The sequence below is a fragment of the Strix uralensis genome, chromosome 4 (genome assembly GCF_047716275.1).
Source record: "Strix uralensis isolate ZFMK-TIS-50842 chromosome 4, bStrUra1, whole genome shotgun sequence".
NCBI classification, from domain to species: Eukaryota; Metazoa; Chordata; class Aves; order Strigiformes; family Strigidae; genus Strix; species Strix uralensis.
In genome coordinates this window covers 110,204,339-110,218,126 of record NC_133975.1, presented here as the reverse complement: position 1 = coordinate 110,218,126, position 13,788 = coordinate 110,204,339, and the positions used below count along the sequence as shown (strand labels likewise).

Here is a 13,788-nt window from a genome sequence, read left to right as displayed (position 1 = left end):
AAATGTTGCTAGTTGCAGCTTGTGAGGTTTTTTGGTTGGTTTTGTCTTATGAATAAAACTTTTTACAAGGTTAGTCCTGGTTGTTTTACCTGATGAGCTTGAAAATGCATGTTTAAATAACAGTGAAGCAGAATATATGTGGGTTTTTTCTAATGTATAGAACTGTAAATCTAGAAAGACTTTCCTGTGTTCTTTTTGCCACCTGTTTAAGATTTACTCCCGACTATTCCATAATGTGTTTACCTTTTGTTTTATTATCTATATCTCAGTTGTGCCTAGAGCAGGAATATTCATCCTACAGGTGAGCAACTGATTGTCCAGTGGATAACCCTACTCCTGTTTTGCGTCATGGGTACAAGTATCAATCTGGACTGATTGTTCTTGTCTGTAGCATCAGTCCATTCCTGTCTGTATTTTCTGTCAGTACCATGATCTGTCACGTGTGTTACAACCTGGACGTGGGAGCCCAGAGTCGTAAAGGTTCTGTGATTGCCTTGGGTTAAATTAAGGTGAAACTGTTGTCCCTCAAGTGGAGTCATTTACCTGTTGTGCAATACACCAGTATACACACAGAGCAGAGGTACTTATTTATTCCATGTCTGCACAGAGTGGGGTGCTAGGTGATAATTCCACAAAGCTGGCACACTGCACAAAAGAACTTCAATGTATTTATACACTTCAGACTACACAAATAGACATTTACTGTAATGACCATTGGTTAGTTTCTTAACACTTTGCCCTTCATTGGTTAACAACATGCCTTGTCTCAATTTAAAGTTGCAGTGTCTTTTAATTAATCTGCGCAAACTCAAGGAGGAGGGACACATCTTCTTGATCTTAAATTGAGTTGATGGTTGTGTCTCCCCACCCCTTTGTGCCCTTATCTTTTCCCCAGATACTGTCGATTTTCTTCTCAGACAGCCATCCATCTTGTGGTGCCTCCTGGGGCAGAATGACTCCTATCAGTCTTTTTAAGGTTCACCAGACGTGCATTGTTTATACAAAGTTGGAGTAACTTACTCCCTTATCTCCTGGTTCCTTCTTTTGATCACAACCCTTTTAAATCAGTGACTTACCCTGTCATTGTTCTAATTATAAGTTTAGAATGGACAGAGTAGAAATTTTCCCAGAGACATCGAAATGACACCAAACGACCGGTTAAAATGTTTTACTTGAGATAGAAACAGCTTAAACCTGGAAAAGGGTAATAAGCAATGTGGTCTTTTATAAATCTATAAGAAAGAAAGGAAAGGAAAGAAAAAGAAAGAAGAGAAAGAGAGTCAAAGAAATCTGGTCACCAGCCCTGGATCCAGTGTTGTCTCAGATCTGGTGGTCTTGGGTGGTGGGTGCACACACAGCAAAGTCACCTTTTAAGTTCATCTCATCAGCTGATTAGCATAGTAGACAAAGAGAGGTAGATTTTCCTTGACAGATGAGGAAAGAGGTGGTGTATGGGTTCTGCGGATGCATTGAGGGGGAATGGGGTGCACCAACCCCCTTGTCCAGTTGAGTCGGTAGTTATGCTCACCCTGCTGCCTTTCACTTCTACCCCAGTTCCCACAGATTTTTGTTGACTTCCTGCTTCTTGAGCAATCATCCCAGAAATGCTAACCTTTTATCAGGCCTTATCACCTCTTCAATGGCAAAGTCCTGAAGTCATTCGCAAGGCCTTCATGGTGTCAGGCTACACAATGGAGTCAGAGATTAGTGGTCCTTGTGCTTGATGAGAGACATTTGGTTTCACTCAGTCCAAGTTTTCCCCCCTTTGAGGCTTATCTAAGGAGTTTGACAATACAACCATAAGGGAGTGGGGATGGGCATCATCCGGTATCAGCACTTCCTTGGGTGGTGGTCTTTAGACTAATCACAAAGGCCACAGCTTGTCCTTGGGGTTTTCTGTGTCGATGAATGTTTGAGACATTACTTTCCTCAGTTCCTTACTACATGCAAGAGTGCACGTGCAGTTGTCTTTCCAGGACAACAATTGTTATCCTGAAAAGTCTGGTACAATCTATTGACTCCCAGGAGGTAATGGTCAGGTTTGGAGGGGAAAAAAAAAAAACAACAAACCCACAAAGAAAAACGCAAACAATAAACCCAAGCTACACCCCCCACTCCCACCTCCCTGCAACCTTGTGGAAGGACCTTTGTCTAAACAGTCATTTTATGTGCATCTGTAAAGTCACTTATTCTTTCATAGGCAAAGTATTTTTCTCTTGTCCCTTCTGAATGGCACCCTGTTTATTTCAGACTACACCTCCAATTTGTTTCAGTTGTTCTGAAATCTAATCCTCTTCTTGAAAGTATTTCCATCCCTTGAAGCCTGATAATATCTTTGACTGTAGAGCAAGCCTATTAAAATAGTTATTAATAAAAATACTGAATGGTATGAAATCAGTCTTAAATAGGCCTGAAATACAGAATACTAATGTAAGATTCTACATGGTGATCTTAATAAAAATCAGTTTTGCTAGTGAGGGTTCAATACCTGATTTCCAAATATGCCCTTGCAGAAGATAAATGGAGAACATTTTTCCTGACTTGCTTATGAGACTGTCCTGAGAAATATCATCAGATTTGAGATGGGCAGTGCTTGCTATTTTTAAAATATATGGTTTCAGTTTCATTCAGTATTGAAATGCTAACTAATGTTGGCTCTAATAGTTTCAAATATCTTTGCACTTTGTTCTAGAAACATCTACCAAGCTGCTGTATTCTTTATATTCATCGGTGCTTTTCAGAATACCTTTATTCAGCATGTTGCTTCCATGAAAGCAACCAGCATATAAAACTGGGTAACAACTAGCTCATATACTGTAGATTACTTTTGCTATGGTGAATGCTATTCTTTCCTTGCCAATTTTCTTCTTCCTCTCACCTGTTTATATTTACCTCCTTACATCTTCCTATTTGCTTTATTCCATATTTGTTTAGTGGGTAACATATGAGAATCCTGGTCAATGACTCTTCCTCAAACTTAAAATATAAAAAATAACAAGAACAACCAGAAGAGGAACAAATGCAGAAAGTAAAATAGGTGATAGAGTAACCATGTATTTTATATCTTGTGGTGAAATTCTTTACCACTGCAGAGGGGGAGATTCTCTTGGGCTAACAGGGCTTTCCCTGATAGTCAAGGAGATCTTTTATGCTATTAATATTTTAGACAGAAATGTGATTTAACATCACTGTATGTTGTTTTATAAGGCTTCACATTGTATATCTTTAGAATTGGAATTTTCATATTTTGCTATGATGATTCCAGGTGTTAACATCTGACCTGGAAAACAGGGAGAAGCAGCAGGAAAAAATGCTGAACCAACTAAAGGAGATACAGAGTTGCTACAAGGCTTGTGAGAATGGACGTAGACAAACTGAACTCCAGTCTGCTGAGTTAGCTCAACAGGTTGAAGAGAGTACTAAGGAAGCAGAACGCTACCTCACTGAATTCAAGCATTCAGAGGCACTCAGGCTGGAGGTTGAGAAAAAAAGAGAAGATTTGAAGGTGAGAGCACAGGAAGCCATCCGCCAGTGGAAGCTGAAGTGTAAGAAACTAGATCGTGAGGTGGAGAAACAAAATGAAACGATCAATCAACTGATGGACAAGAACAGTCAGGTAAGATTGACTGGGTGGGGTTTTTTTGTACTCTTTCAATTTGTTTTGGAAATGAAGATAAGGAGTTTGTTTATGCAAATTGTGACTTAAACCACATTCTGCCTTAAGTTCTGAACCAAATTTTCTGGTGAACTATAACACAGCTAATAGATGGCAATATTTCTTAGCTATTAGAGTTCTGCATTCTCTTCTTTATCCATCATTTATTCCAGTCTCTTCACTTAATCAAAGCTTTCTTCTTGTAAGGAAGAAAGTTTCTCTATGAATGTTGCTTTTACTTTATCTTTTCAATTAACAGTTAACACAACTCAGTTTATTTGTAGTTAATTTTTAAGGGAATAATATGATGTAAAAAATTTTGTAAAATATTTTAGTCACATTAAGTAATAACCCATGTTCAAGTTATGCATTCTCTCATGCAGTGGACAGTGGTCACATCTTTGAAAGTAGGTAGTTACTTTCACCATGTATGTCAGATTGCTAGCAGACCGTAATGCTATATGGACTTTGACATAACTAGCGTATTTTTAATTCCATTCTGTATTTAAGCTTTTCTCAAACTCTAGGCTTAGTAATGCCATCTTGTATTGCCAATAAAAAGACTACAGGTTCTGAAATATTGTAAGGACTGCAACTCAGTTTGGATTTGGTGTTTGGAGACAGAAAAGTAGATATTTTTTATTTGAGAATGTGCAGAGATTTTAGCAAAATCTGGAGATTTTAGCAAAAAAGGTACACTCGTCTGCATTTGGGATGAACATGCTGCTAATGCCTACCATGCAGTTCCTAGGTTTGTCCATTCATCTGGATAGAGAATCTGTGTTCCTTATATTTTTGTAACTTCTCTTTTTTAATGCTTTTCATGTATTTTTTTTTTCAGCCTCTTCCTTGATTTTTTTCAAAGAAAAAGTTCTGAAAATACAATTTGAAAGCTAATCATGTAACTTTTCTGGGCTTTTCATTTGTCTTTGTCAGTGTGGCAAAATACTTACTCCTTTCTTCCTCCTCCTATAAAGTTTCTCAGGAAAAAACTTTGTGCCTTTTTTTTTTTTTTTTTTTTTTGACTTAGGAGAATTCCTTGACTTTTTCTAGTCCCGACACTGCTTTAAAGACAAGCATTCACATCAGTGGTAATGTTGATATTCCCATCTTGGAATAGCAGTAGAAATCATCATTCTGTTTGTAATGAGTCTGTGGGTCCTTGTATTTTCCAGTGACTGGGTAAGAAGGTGCCTGCTCCTACAGTGGCTGGCTTTTATCTTAAATTGCATTGTCTGCTGGTACAGTCTATCATATTGTATGGCCTACTTTTGTTCTTACAGAGCTTCCCTCACCTCTCTTCACTTATTTCCTAGTGACGTGCATCCAATTTACATTACTAAGTCTGATGGGCTTGGGATGGCTCCATGCCATCCTGTGCTTTGTCCTGCTCAAAGATTGTAGTTTTCAAGGGGAATATGATGTGAAGTATGGAATATCTGTATTCATCCTATGTTGTTCCTGATACAGTAACCTCTTCTGAGACTGGTAGGAGCACTGCTGAATGTATGAGCATGGTCAGAGCACAGGAGAAGCCACAATGGGTCTAATACCAAGTTGAAATTAATAAACTCTAGCACATATAAGTTGTGATTTCTGGGACTGCTGTTTCTCTCCTGACCTACCTAGCATATTCCTTATTTTTTTATTATTATTTGCTCTATCCATGCTCTAACAATTCATTCCATAGTAATAATCTTGTATTGGTTAGTCCTAGCAGTTGTCTGAGGAAGTAAGTTTTGCAAACATTTAAGACGTTGGTCATCTTTTGCCTAAGTAAATGGAGGTGTTAAGGAAAGGAAGAAAACCTGAATCATTTAGAAATCATGTGTGACTCATAATAGACAAATGAGAAGCAAAAAGTAGAGGAGAGTGAGTTGTGAATAACAACCAGGAGGAGCCTCAGAAGGCTCTAAAATCACTGTTCATGTAAATGCTGGACAGGTCTTTGTAATGGCAATTGATAGTGCTGTCCACATTGAAATTTTTTCTGTTACGTGAGAGTCCTTGATCTGGATTTTACTTCTTTTTATGTAAGAAATGCATAAAAATGCTAAATGTAGTCACTTTGGTTTAAGCTCTATTTAAGAAATGGTGCCAGTATTTGTTCTTATTTTTAAAATCATCAGCATCTTGCCAACAAGTTCGAGGTAAGTATCCTCCAATAAAGAGATTTTCTTCAGGAGTGACATGGGATATCAAATAAACTGTGTGTTGTTGTGGAGGAGAAATAATGCAAACAATATTTCACATTCTCAGTATAAAGTCATAGACAGTTCCCATATGAAGATATAATCAATCTAGATACAGCATTTGTGATAAGCTTAAGGGAACTAGATGAACATAATTTAACCATCTTTGAAATATACAGATAATTAACATCTGAGACAAAGCTCTATAAAAATAAATAAAGAAAAAGGAGAAATGGCAGTCTGTTGTCTTTGTTTTCTGTTATAGGACTTAAAGGGTTGATGGCAAATTTTCAAAATTGGATTACAATCATAGCTTGCAATTTTGAGATGTTCCAAATATTTGCAGACATTGGGTGAGCTATAGAAAGACTGCTTAGGTTTCATTCTTTTGGAGTTATTGGAATATTGGACTTGGTGAAAGTCTTGCCTATGTGGTTATCCGTGATATTGGTTGACAGTTGGAATCTCTAACATCTTCTGTCTCTTGGAACTTATTTTCTTCTATGTATGGGATGTAGAAAACACGTTATACTCAAAGCAAGTTACTTATGATGTGACTTTTTTTTTTTTAGCCAAATCATGCAACTAGAATGACAAGACAGTTTTAGGGAGGTTGAAATACTGATATTTTTGGGTACCCCATATCTTTGATTTATTATTTTTGTATTCTGTTTTGCACTGCTTTTTCTTCATGTAATTACAATTTTTTTAAATTGTTTTTAACCTGCACGCTGTCAACCTTAATTGCCTTTTTGTTTTGGATTATTTCAAGTAATTTTGTTATATCTATAAGAAATGTGTACAGTCTGTGGAATTAGTGGAAACAGTAAAATTCAGTGTAAAATTTATTTAAGCCAATTTAAAGAAACCGGTATTTTATGTGATACATCAGGAAAATCTCGTGTTGTCCCTTTATCATTGTTTTTTTCCTGTAGTAAAAGTTGTCTGTGACTTATAGGTGTACTGTAAGGGCCTTCTTGTTTTAAACAGAATGTTAAAAAATTAAATTATTACTTGAGATAAGTAAGAATCCAGAATGGTGTGTGTAACATGAGTTTAATGAAATGTAGTATTCACAGGCCAAAGTGTGCTAATTGTTCCTTAGACATTAGGAATGTCTAAGGACATCCTTCCAACAATTTTGTTCTTCCTTAGGCCCTCAAAGAAAAGGATGACCTCAGAAGTCAACTTCTCTCTGCTATACACCAAATAGAAAACCTTCGGAAAGAGCTGAATGATGTGCTTACAAAGAGAGCCCAGCAGGAAGAACTCCTCCACTGCAAGGAGGTAAAGCTGAATGAAATGAAGTCTCACCAGGTATCTCTTGAAGAAGAGATCAAAGAAGTTCAAGGTACTGTAAATAAATTGGAGAATGAGTTGAAAAAGCAAGTCTTTCTACAAAATCAAATGCAAGCTGAAAAAGAACACTTGGAGACAGAACTTGCAACTATTAACCTGATCCATAAAAAAGACCAAGAAAGGCTCTTAGAAATGCAAGCAGATGTAAAAAACTTAAGCTCTGTACGCGCGGAACTAACAAACAGAATAGCAGAAGAGGAGAAAGTAAAAAAGGAATTACATAAGAGCCTCTCAGATCTCCAGAAACAGCAGGAATCTAAGTGCGAAGAGATGACTTCAGCTAACAGGCAGCTGAAGATTGAAAGAGAAGTTCACCAACAGGAGCTGGCAGATCTTAGATCAGAGTTACAAAACGTTAAAAGCAAACATGAACGAAATGTTCAAGAGCTGATGAAACTGCTTAAACAAGAAAAGGATGATGCAGAGGCTCAGATTAGAATGCTGAAGGTACTTATTCTGAAGAATTTCAGTCTCAGACTTCCCCTGCCCACCCTGCCTCCCCCTGCTGCCCCCCCCACCCCACCCCCCCATTGTGTGATGAAGGTAATAATGCATGGACTTTAAAACATTTAACACACATTTTATTGCAGGTCATCATAAAAGTTTAAAGTCAGGGTAAGAAAGGTAACAATTTTAGGTCAAAAGCCTTTTTTAGTTCAAAAATAGTGAAATAGTTATGCCTGTGATCAGAACAGAAGGAGATCTGTGAGGCTGTAGTGTTTTAATATGATTTGATCCTTTCTTCTTCAGCTGTTATTTTTACAATTTTTACAACAGCCCTATTAAAGAACTTGCAGTATTTCAGGGATGATGCATTTTTCTAAATGTTTAAATTGCATGATGTTAAATTGCATGATGGAAATACTGTCATTGTATCTGGAAACATTTTCAGAATGTGAATAATGGTAATGTATAACACTTGTTAAGGTTCATTTTGATAGTACTTTCTATTTCAAGGAGTTTTTAGAATTTCTAATTTCTGTACAATTTCCCAGAAAAGTGACTATATTCATATAGTAAATGATGAAATAGCATTGTATTCATGAAGAAACAAGTTAATGTCTTTAGTTTACATAATTTGCTCCTGATTCAAGGCTACTGCATTGGAAAGAAAATGAGCATTTTAGTGGCTTTAAGTGGCCTGAATAAAATTGAAAAGATAAGTTGAAGTGGTCTAAATTGTACAATTAACTGTCAGTAGTTGTATAAGCTATACGTTGCACTTACATTGAAGTGATTTTGATTACATGGTTAAATATATATGTAAGATAGTATTTTGTATGTCCTAATAATACTAATTTGTATATTCTTATTAATGAATGCAGTAGTTTTCCAGTTAGGCTGTAAATTACCAACATATTTTGAGTGCACTTCTGAAGCACTATAAATATGCTTTCTACTTCAGTCCCATCAAATTAAAAATTTGCTCATGTCAAAATTCTACCAATTTAACCATAAAAAGCTGTAAAATCCTTAATCAAAGCTCAAGTGATTCATGAGGTACTTCATCATAAGTAATATGAGCATCTTTTTTTCCTCTTTTCTCACAAGTATGCAACTAGTTAAAAATGCATATTTTTCCACACTTGCAGTCATGAATTGATGTTACTTAGAAAAGGATGGTTAGTTATTTAATATATCATTCATGACATAATAATTGAGAATATTTCTTAAGCACTGGAAAACATAGAAAGCATTTAATGAAAATAACAATAAAAAAAATCTAGATGGTTGTTAGTGGAAGGATCATTAAAAATATTTTGGCAGCAGTGCTTAACAATGGGGGCTTAACTTGTAATGTGTCTAACATTATTTAAATGATCTGTCCAAATACGTGTTTTCTCTTTGACAATGACATTGAAATTAAGACTGTACATTTAGCATAAAGAGGTGAGGAGGAAAGTGTATTCTGGATGGTAGTAATAAAAAAATGAGTTGATTGTGACTGTGTTCCTTCTATGGAAAGGTCAATTTTACAGTAAGGGCCTCAATATTGGTACTGATTGTTGTACCTAAACAGAATATTTACAAAATTCACTTCCTTCTTTTATTTACAGTGCCATGACTTTTCCAGAATCCTTAATCTAGATACTTTTTTTTACAGCTTTGTGTCTCTGAAACAGAGAAGAGCAAAAGGCTTGAGGGAGATGAATTTTGTAAGATATTAGGTTAGGAAACTTTTTTTAGAAGTACACAGAATGCTAATACACAACATTCTCTTGATTCAAAGACTGTAAGTGCAACAAAATAGATAATCGTATCCATCTGTAGGAAGATCTGATGAGAACATGTCATTGTGCAGGTGATTTGGTTACTTTTTATCTGAACTCATCATTACGTTGCAATTGGGTTTCACTTTTATGGACATACTTTTCTTCCAAATTAAGGTAAACTTCGCATGCATTTTATCAAATTGTATTTAAATATTGTGGCTTTAGGATAGAGTTTAAGGAAATCCAACAGAAAGGGTGTTTTTTTTTACCTACTATCGTTTTTTTTCAGGCTGGTAAGTTTTTGTGCCCAGTAACCAACTGTCTTTTACTGTTACAGTAATAATCTTGACCTTATTTATGCCTCAGCCTCGTCCAACCTTTGTAACTGCTTTTGGGAAAGAATATACATAACCCTGTCCAAAGGCTGTTAATGTTAAAGTCTTAAAAATATCCGTTGGGAGAGACTCAGGGAGTAAAGGGAAATTTAACTTTAATTTTCTTAAGACCCAGAGCCTTAAAATTAACTAGAGGAGCAATTTTGATGAATTATGTTCAGGAAATCAAGGGTGTGGAGCCCTGTGTTTGCAGAACCAACTGCTTTATAGATTATAAAAAGTTACTTTTGATCCTTATTGTTCTTCCTTCTCTTGCCTCCTCTGTATGATACTTTCTGCTTCACTCTTGTCTGGCTTTCTGTAGTGCTGCACTGGATTGGAAAATTATAAGGTAGTTAAGGATTTTTTGAGGTAGTAGGGGAGGTACCATAGGAATATTGTAGAGCTACAGTAGAACTCCAGTAGTACTGGAGAAGAATGTAGAATTTTGTACAAGATGTCAGTGTTGCGAAGGATCTTACTGTCTCAGTACTGAGATTCTGGTGCTTAAGCTTTTAATTCTGTTTCTGCTAGAACATCCTAAAGGATTCCCAACCAGTGTCTCCATGTCTTTTTTTTTTTTTTTTTTTTTTGTTATTACTTAAAATGGTAGATAAACTAGGCATAGGAAATTAAGTGATTCACTTAGTGGTCTCTAATCAGCTAAGCATTCAGAAGCTCTGAATCTGTCCCCTAATTTTACTACATGCTCTCATTTGCTTTAAAAACATCCTTGTTCTCTTAGAATAGTTAAACACAAAATGTCCTCGTGCCTGACAGAATTTTCAAGTATTAATCTTTAATATAAGATTATATAGATATGTATCTATAATATAAAATTGTGTATATATGTATATTTCTTCTTGAATTGTTTTCTATACATATACCAAGTGGGTGTTCTTGTTTTCCTGAAGATTATCAGATGTGGAAAATGGGTTCAATCCAGATCAGTTAAATTATGGTCACATCTGCCTTATCCATACTGGAAATTAATAAAAATTAACTTTCTCCATTGTGTCTCAAAGGTAATATAAGTGAGGAATTTGGTTTTTGGACTCTCTCTATCTGCATAGACATTATAATATAGTTACCTTTAGCAGGAACTGAAAAGTTGATTTTATAGAATATAGAACTGAATAGTTGATTTTATTCATCGAAAATGTTTTAGGTATTGCAAGCTTGTCCTTGTGTCCATAAGTGCCCTGTGGGTTTAGACCAAAGTTGTTTCTTGGAATTGTTCTTTGGAAGCGTTTTGTACTCTGTTAGCTCTGGTGTCTAAATTGACTTGTAAAACTTCTCTCCTCACCCTTCTTCCCCATAAAAGTTATATTTATAGTGTAATTTGGATAATAGAATTTTTGCTTTTACTGAGGAAGGAATTTACTCTGCAGGTTTATTTTTCTGTGTAACTGCATCCCAGAATTCATCTAATATGAAGCTGGTTTTGAGTAATATGTGTGAGATTTCCTCCTTTGTGTATTTTTTTACATTTTCTATATATTCTAGAGAATTTCTCAAATCTATCAGTTTCAGTCAGTTATCTTTTCCACTGGAAACTGATGTACTTCATTCACTCACCTATTTAGGGCTTTCAAGGCCCTTAAATGTGGGGTTTTTTTTTTGTTTTCTCTGCAATGTTTCTGTGAATATAATTAAAACCACATAGTTGTAGAAATTAAAAATACCCAATGTTTGCAGTTATTTCCTTGCAGATATCAATTTAATATTAGGTCCTGAAATGAAATGGTAGTTTTAGACTTTCTAATTCCAAATTATTTCAGTCATGGAAAAGTGGCATAAATACTAGGCTTCTTAAGGTGATGTAAGCTGATGAGTGTAGCAGAGTTGAAATGCAGAATCTGAGACTTACATTTACTGCTTTTAAAATAATGTATGGTTCTACGACTCCATGATACGTTTTCCATGTTCAGATAAGCGATTGCACTTAATATAACTTAAATGTAAAAAATTAAATAGAATTATCTTTCTGTAATAGTGTTCCACAGATTTGAAAATCTACAGTCTGGAAATGTTTTAAAATAACTCATATAGTGACTGTAATCTATTTTCCCATTACCATCAGATGGAACTTTTAGAAGAGAAAAACATAGTCAAGACTCAGTGTCGACAACTGGAGAAGATAAAAATTGAGTGTGATAAATTGACAGAAGAATTAACCCAAAATGAAGAAGAAAATATAAAACTCAGGCGGAAATGTGAGTTTGTAAAACAAGAACTGGAGAAAAAGGTAAACTTACATGGTCTTAACCATGATTCATCAGTGTCTCTTGCTGATAAATACCTAAAATAAACAATGAATTATAGGAATAGATGGTGAACTTAAAATACAAAAATATATGTGCGTATTAAGGAATGTACATAGTCATACTGTAGAACACAGTTTCTATATAAATCACAGAAGGCAAAAGTGCTTTGGCTGAGTCATTAATTGTATCCCTTCGAAGATTTGCTAATACTACCTAGGAGCAGAAATATAAATCCTGTTGCCTGCCCTATTTCTAATATAAGTAACTAACAAATATTTAACCAAACATTTCTAGTTTTCTTCACATTTTCTTAAAGTTGCAGTGCAGTTATGAATAATTTGGAGCTAATTTGAAGTAGATAAGCAATGTAAGCACAGTAAAAGAAATTCTAAATAACTTCATGAAAACTATTTTCGGCTTGTATACTTAAAACATGGCAAGTTTTTAAAGACATTCACATCCCTTTTTTGTATGTCTAGAGATGGATGCTGTCTGGCAGCCATTCTCATTGCCTGGTGTTCTGGTTATTAATATTTACTATCAAATATTAATTTTCAGTCTCACAACCTGGAGTTGTCAGCATTTCTTTTCAACAACTCTATCACTACATTTTTGAAGAATTTTATTTGTAACTCCTCTTTCTGATTTCCTGAGTTCTACTTTTCCCACGATTGGTTCTACAGCATTTCTTTTTAATATGTTTTTCTTAACATGAATGTATTTTACATTGTGGTTGTTTTATATCTTAAATTATCTTCCTGCAACATTGTGATTTCAGATAAGTATTTCTGTATGTGGGTGAAGTTCTACATTCTCTAGTGTAAAGCACATATCTGTCAGTACTTAATTCATATTAACATTGAAAATGTTTGTTTCTAATCTTTGACAAACTTGATTTCCTACATTAAAATTCAAGAAAACAAACAAAAAGAATTTATTCATCCTGTGGGAAATGGCCTATAAATTTTTCATGATATGCTCATTTTAAAATATTGGATATTCTAGTCTCTAGCTGGAAGGTTCTTGCTCTTCTATGTCAATTTAGTAATTTCTCATCCTTGTGTAAAGAAAATTTTTGATATAGGCATTTATATTAACACGATACAAGAGGTTTGTTCATTCACTTCACATGGACCACTAAATACTCATCAGATAATTTTTCATTAACTCAGTAGTTTCAAGCTATTTAAATCTGATAAGAGGCCCATGGATATTGTGGATCCTTTGTGGCTTTTCAGGTTTTTCAATTTAATTTTCAACTTGTATTTTGTTGTTATAAATGAAGTTCACATCACTTAGTATTGAGCTTAAAATGGCCTTATTTTGAATGTAGGAAAGTAAAGTGATTGTTTAGAAATGCTGTTAGCTGCTTTTGTCATATTGCTTATATTTTCAGCATATACTGTCAGTATGTTTTTAGTCCTAGCCCTGAGAGAAGAATGTTGTGGTGGGTTTTTTGGGTGTTTTGTTTTGTTTTGTTTTTTTCAAAGTATGAACTGAGAAAATCTTAAACATGGTATTTATCTTAGCTTGTTAAACTAACAGGAAGTGCTTGAAAAGCTCAACTTGTCAGACTAAGAAAAAGTACCTGAAATGAAAATTCAAAATGCATTTTTTCTAGGTTGGGATTTTAGTGCTATAATATCTTTTATTAAGGAAATGTGCTTGTAGGAGTGTACATAGTCTTCTGCACTCACTTGTAACTAGCTCCAACCTTACCTAATACTG

General features: G+C 34.9%; 1 protein-coding gene across 1 annotated transcript in view; it reads left to right on the top strand.

Moving 5' to 3' along the window:
* CEP128 (centrosomal protein 128) overlaps nt 1-13,788 on the top strand; it is a 143,870-nt gene that overhangs the window by 44,199 nt on the left and 85,883 nt on the right. Inside the window, exons 13-15 of the mRNA XM_074868532.1 lie at nt 3,266-3,616; nt 7,003-7,653; nt 11,877-12,041. Coding sequence (XP_074724633.1) covers nt 3,266-3,616; nt 7,003-7,653; nt 11,877-12,041 — 1,167 coding nt within the window. The remainder of the gene's footprint in view (nt 1-3,265; nt 3,617-7,002; nt 7,654-11,876; nt 12,042-13,788) is intronic.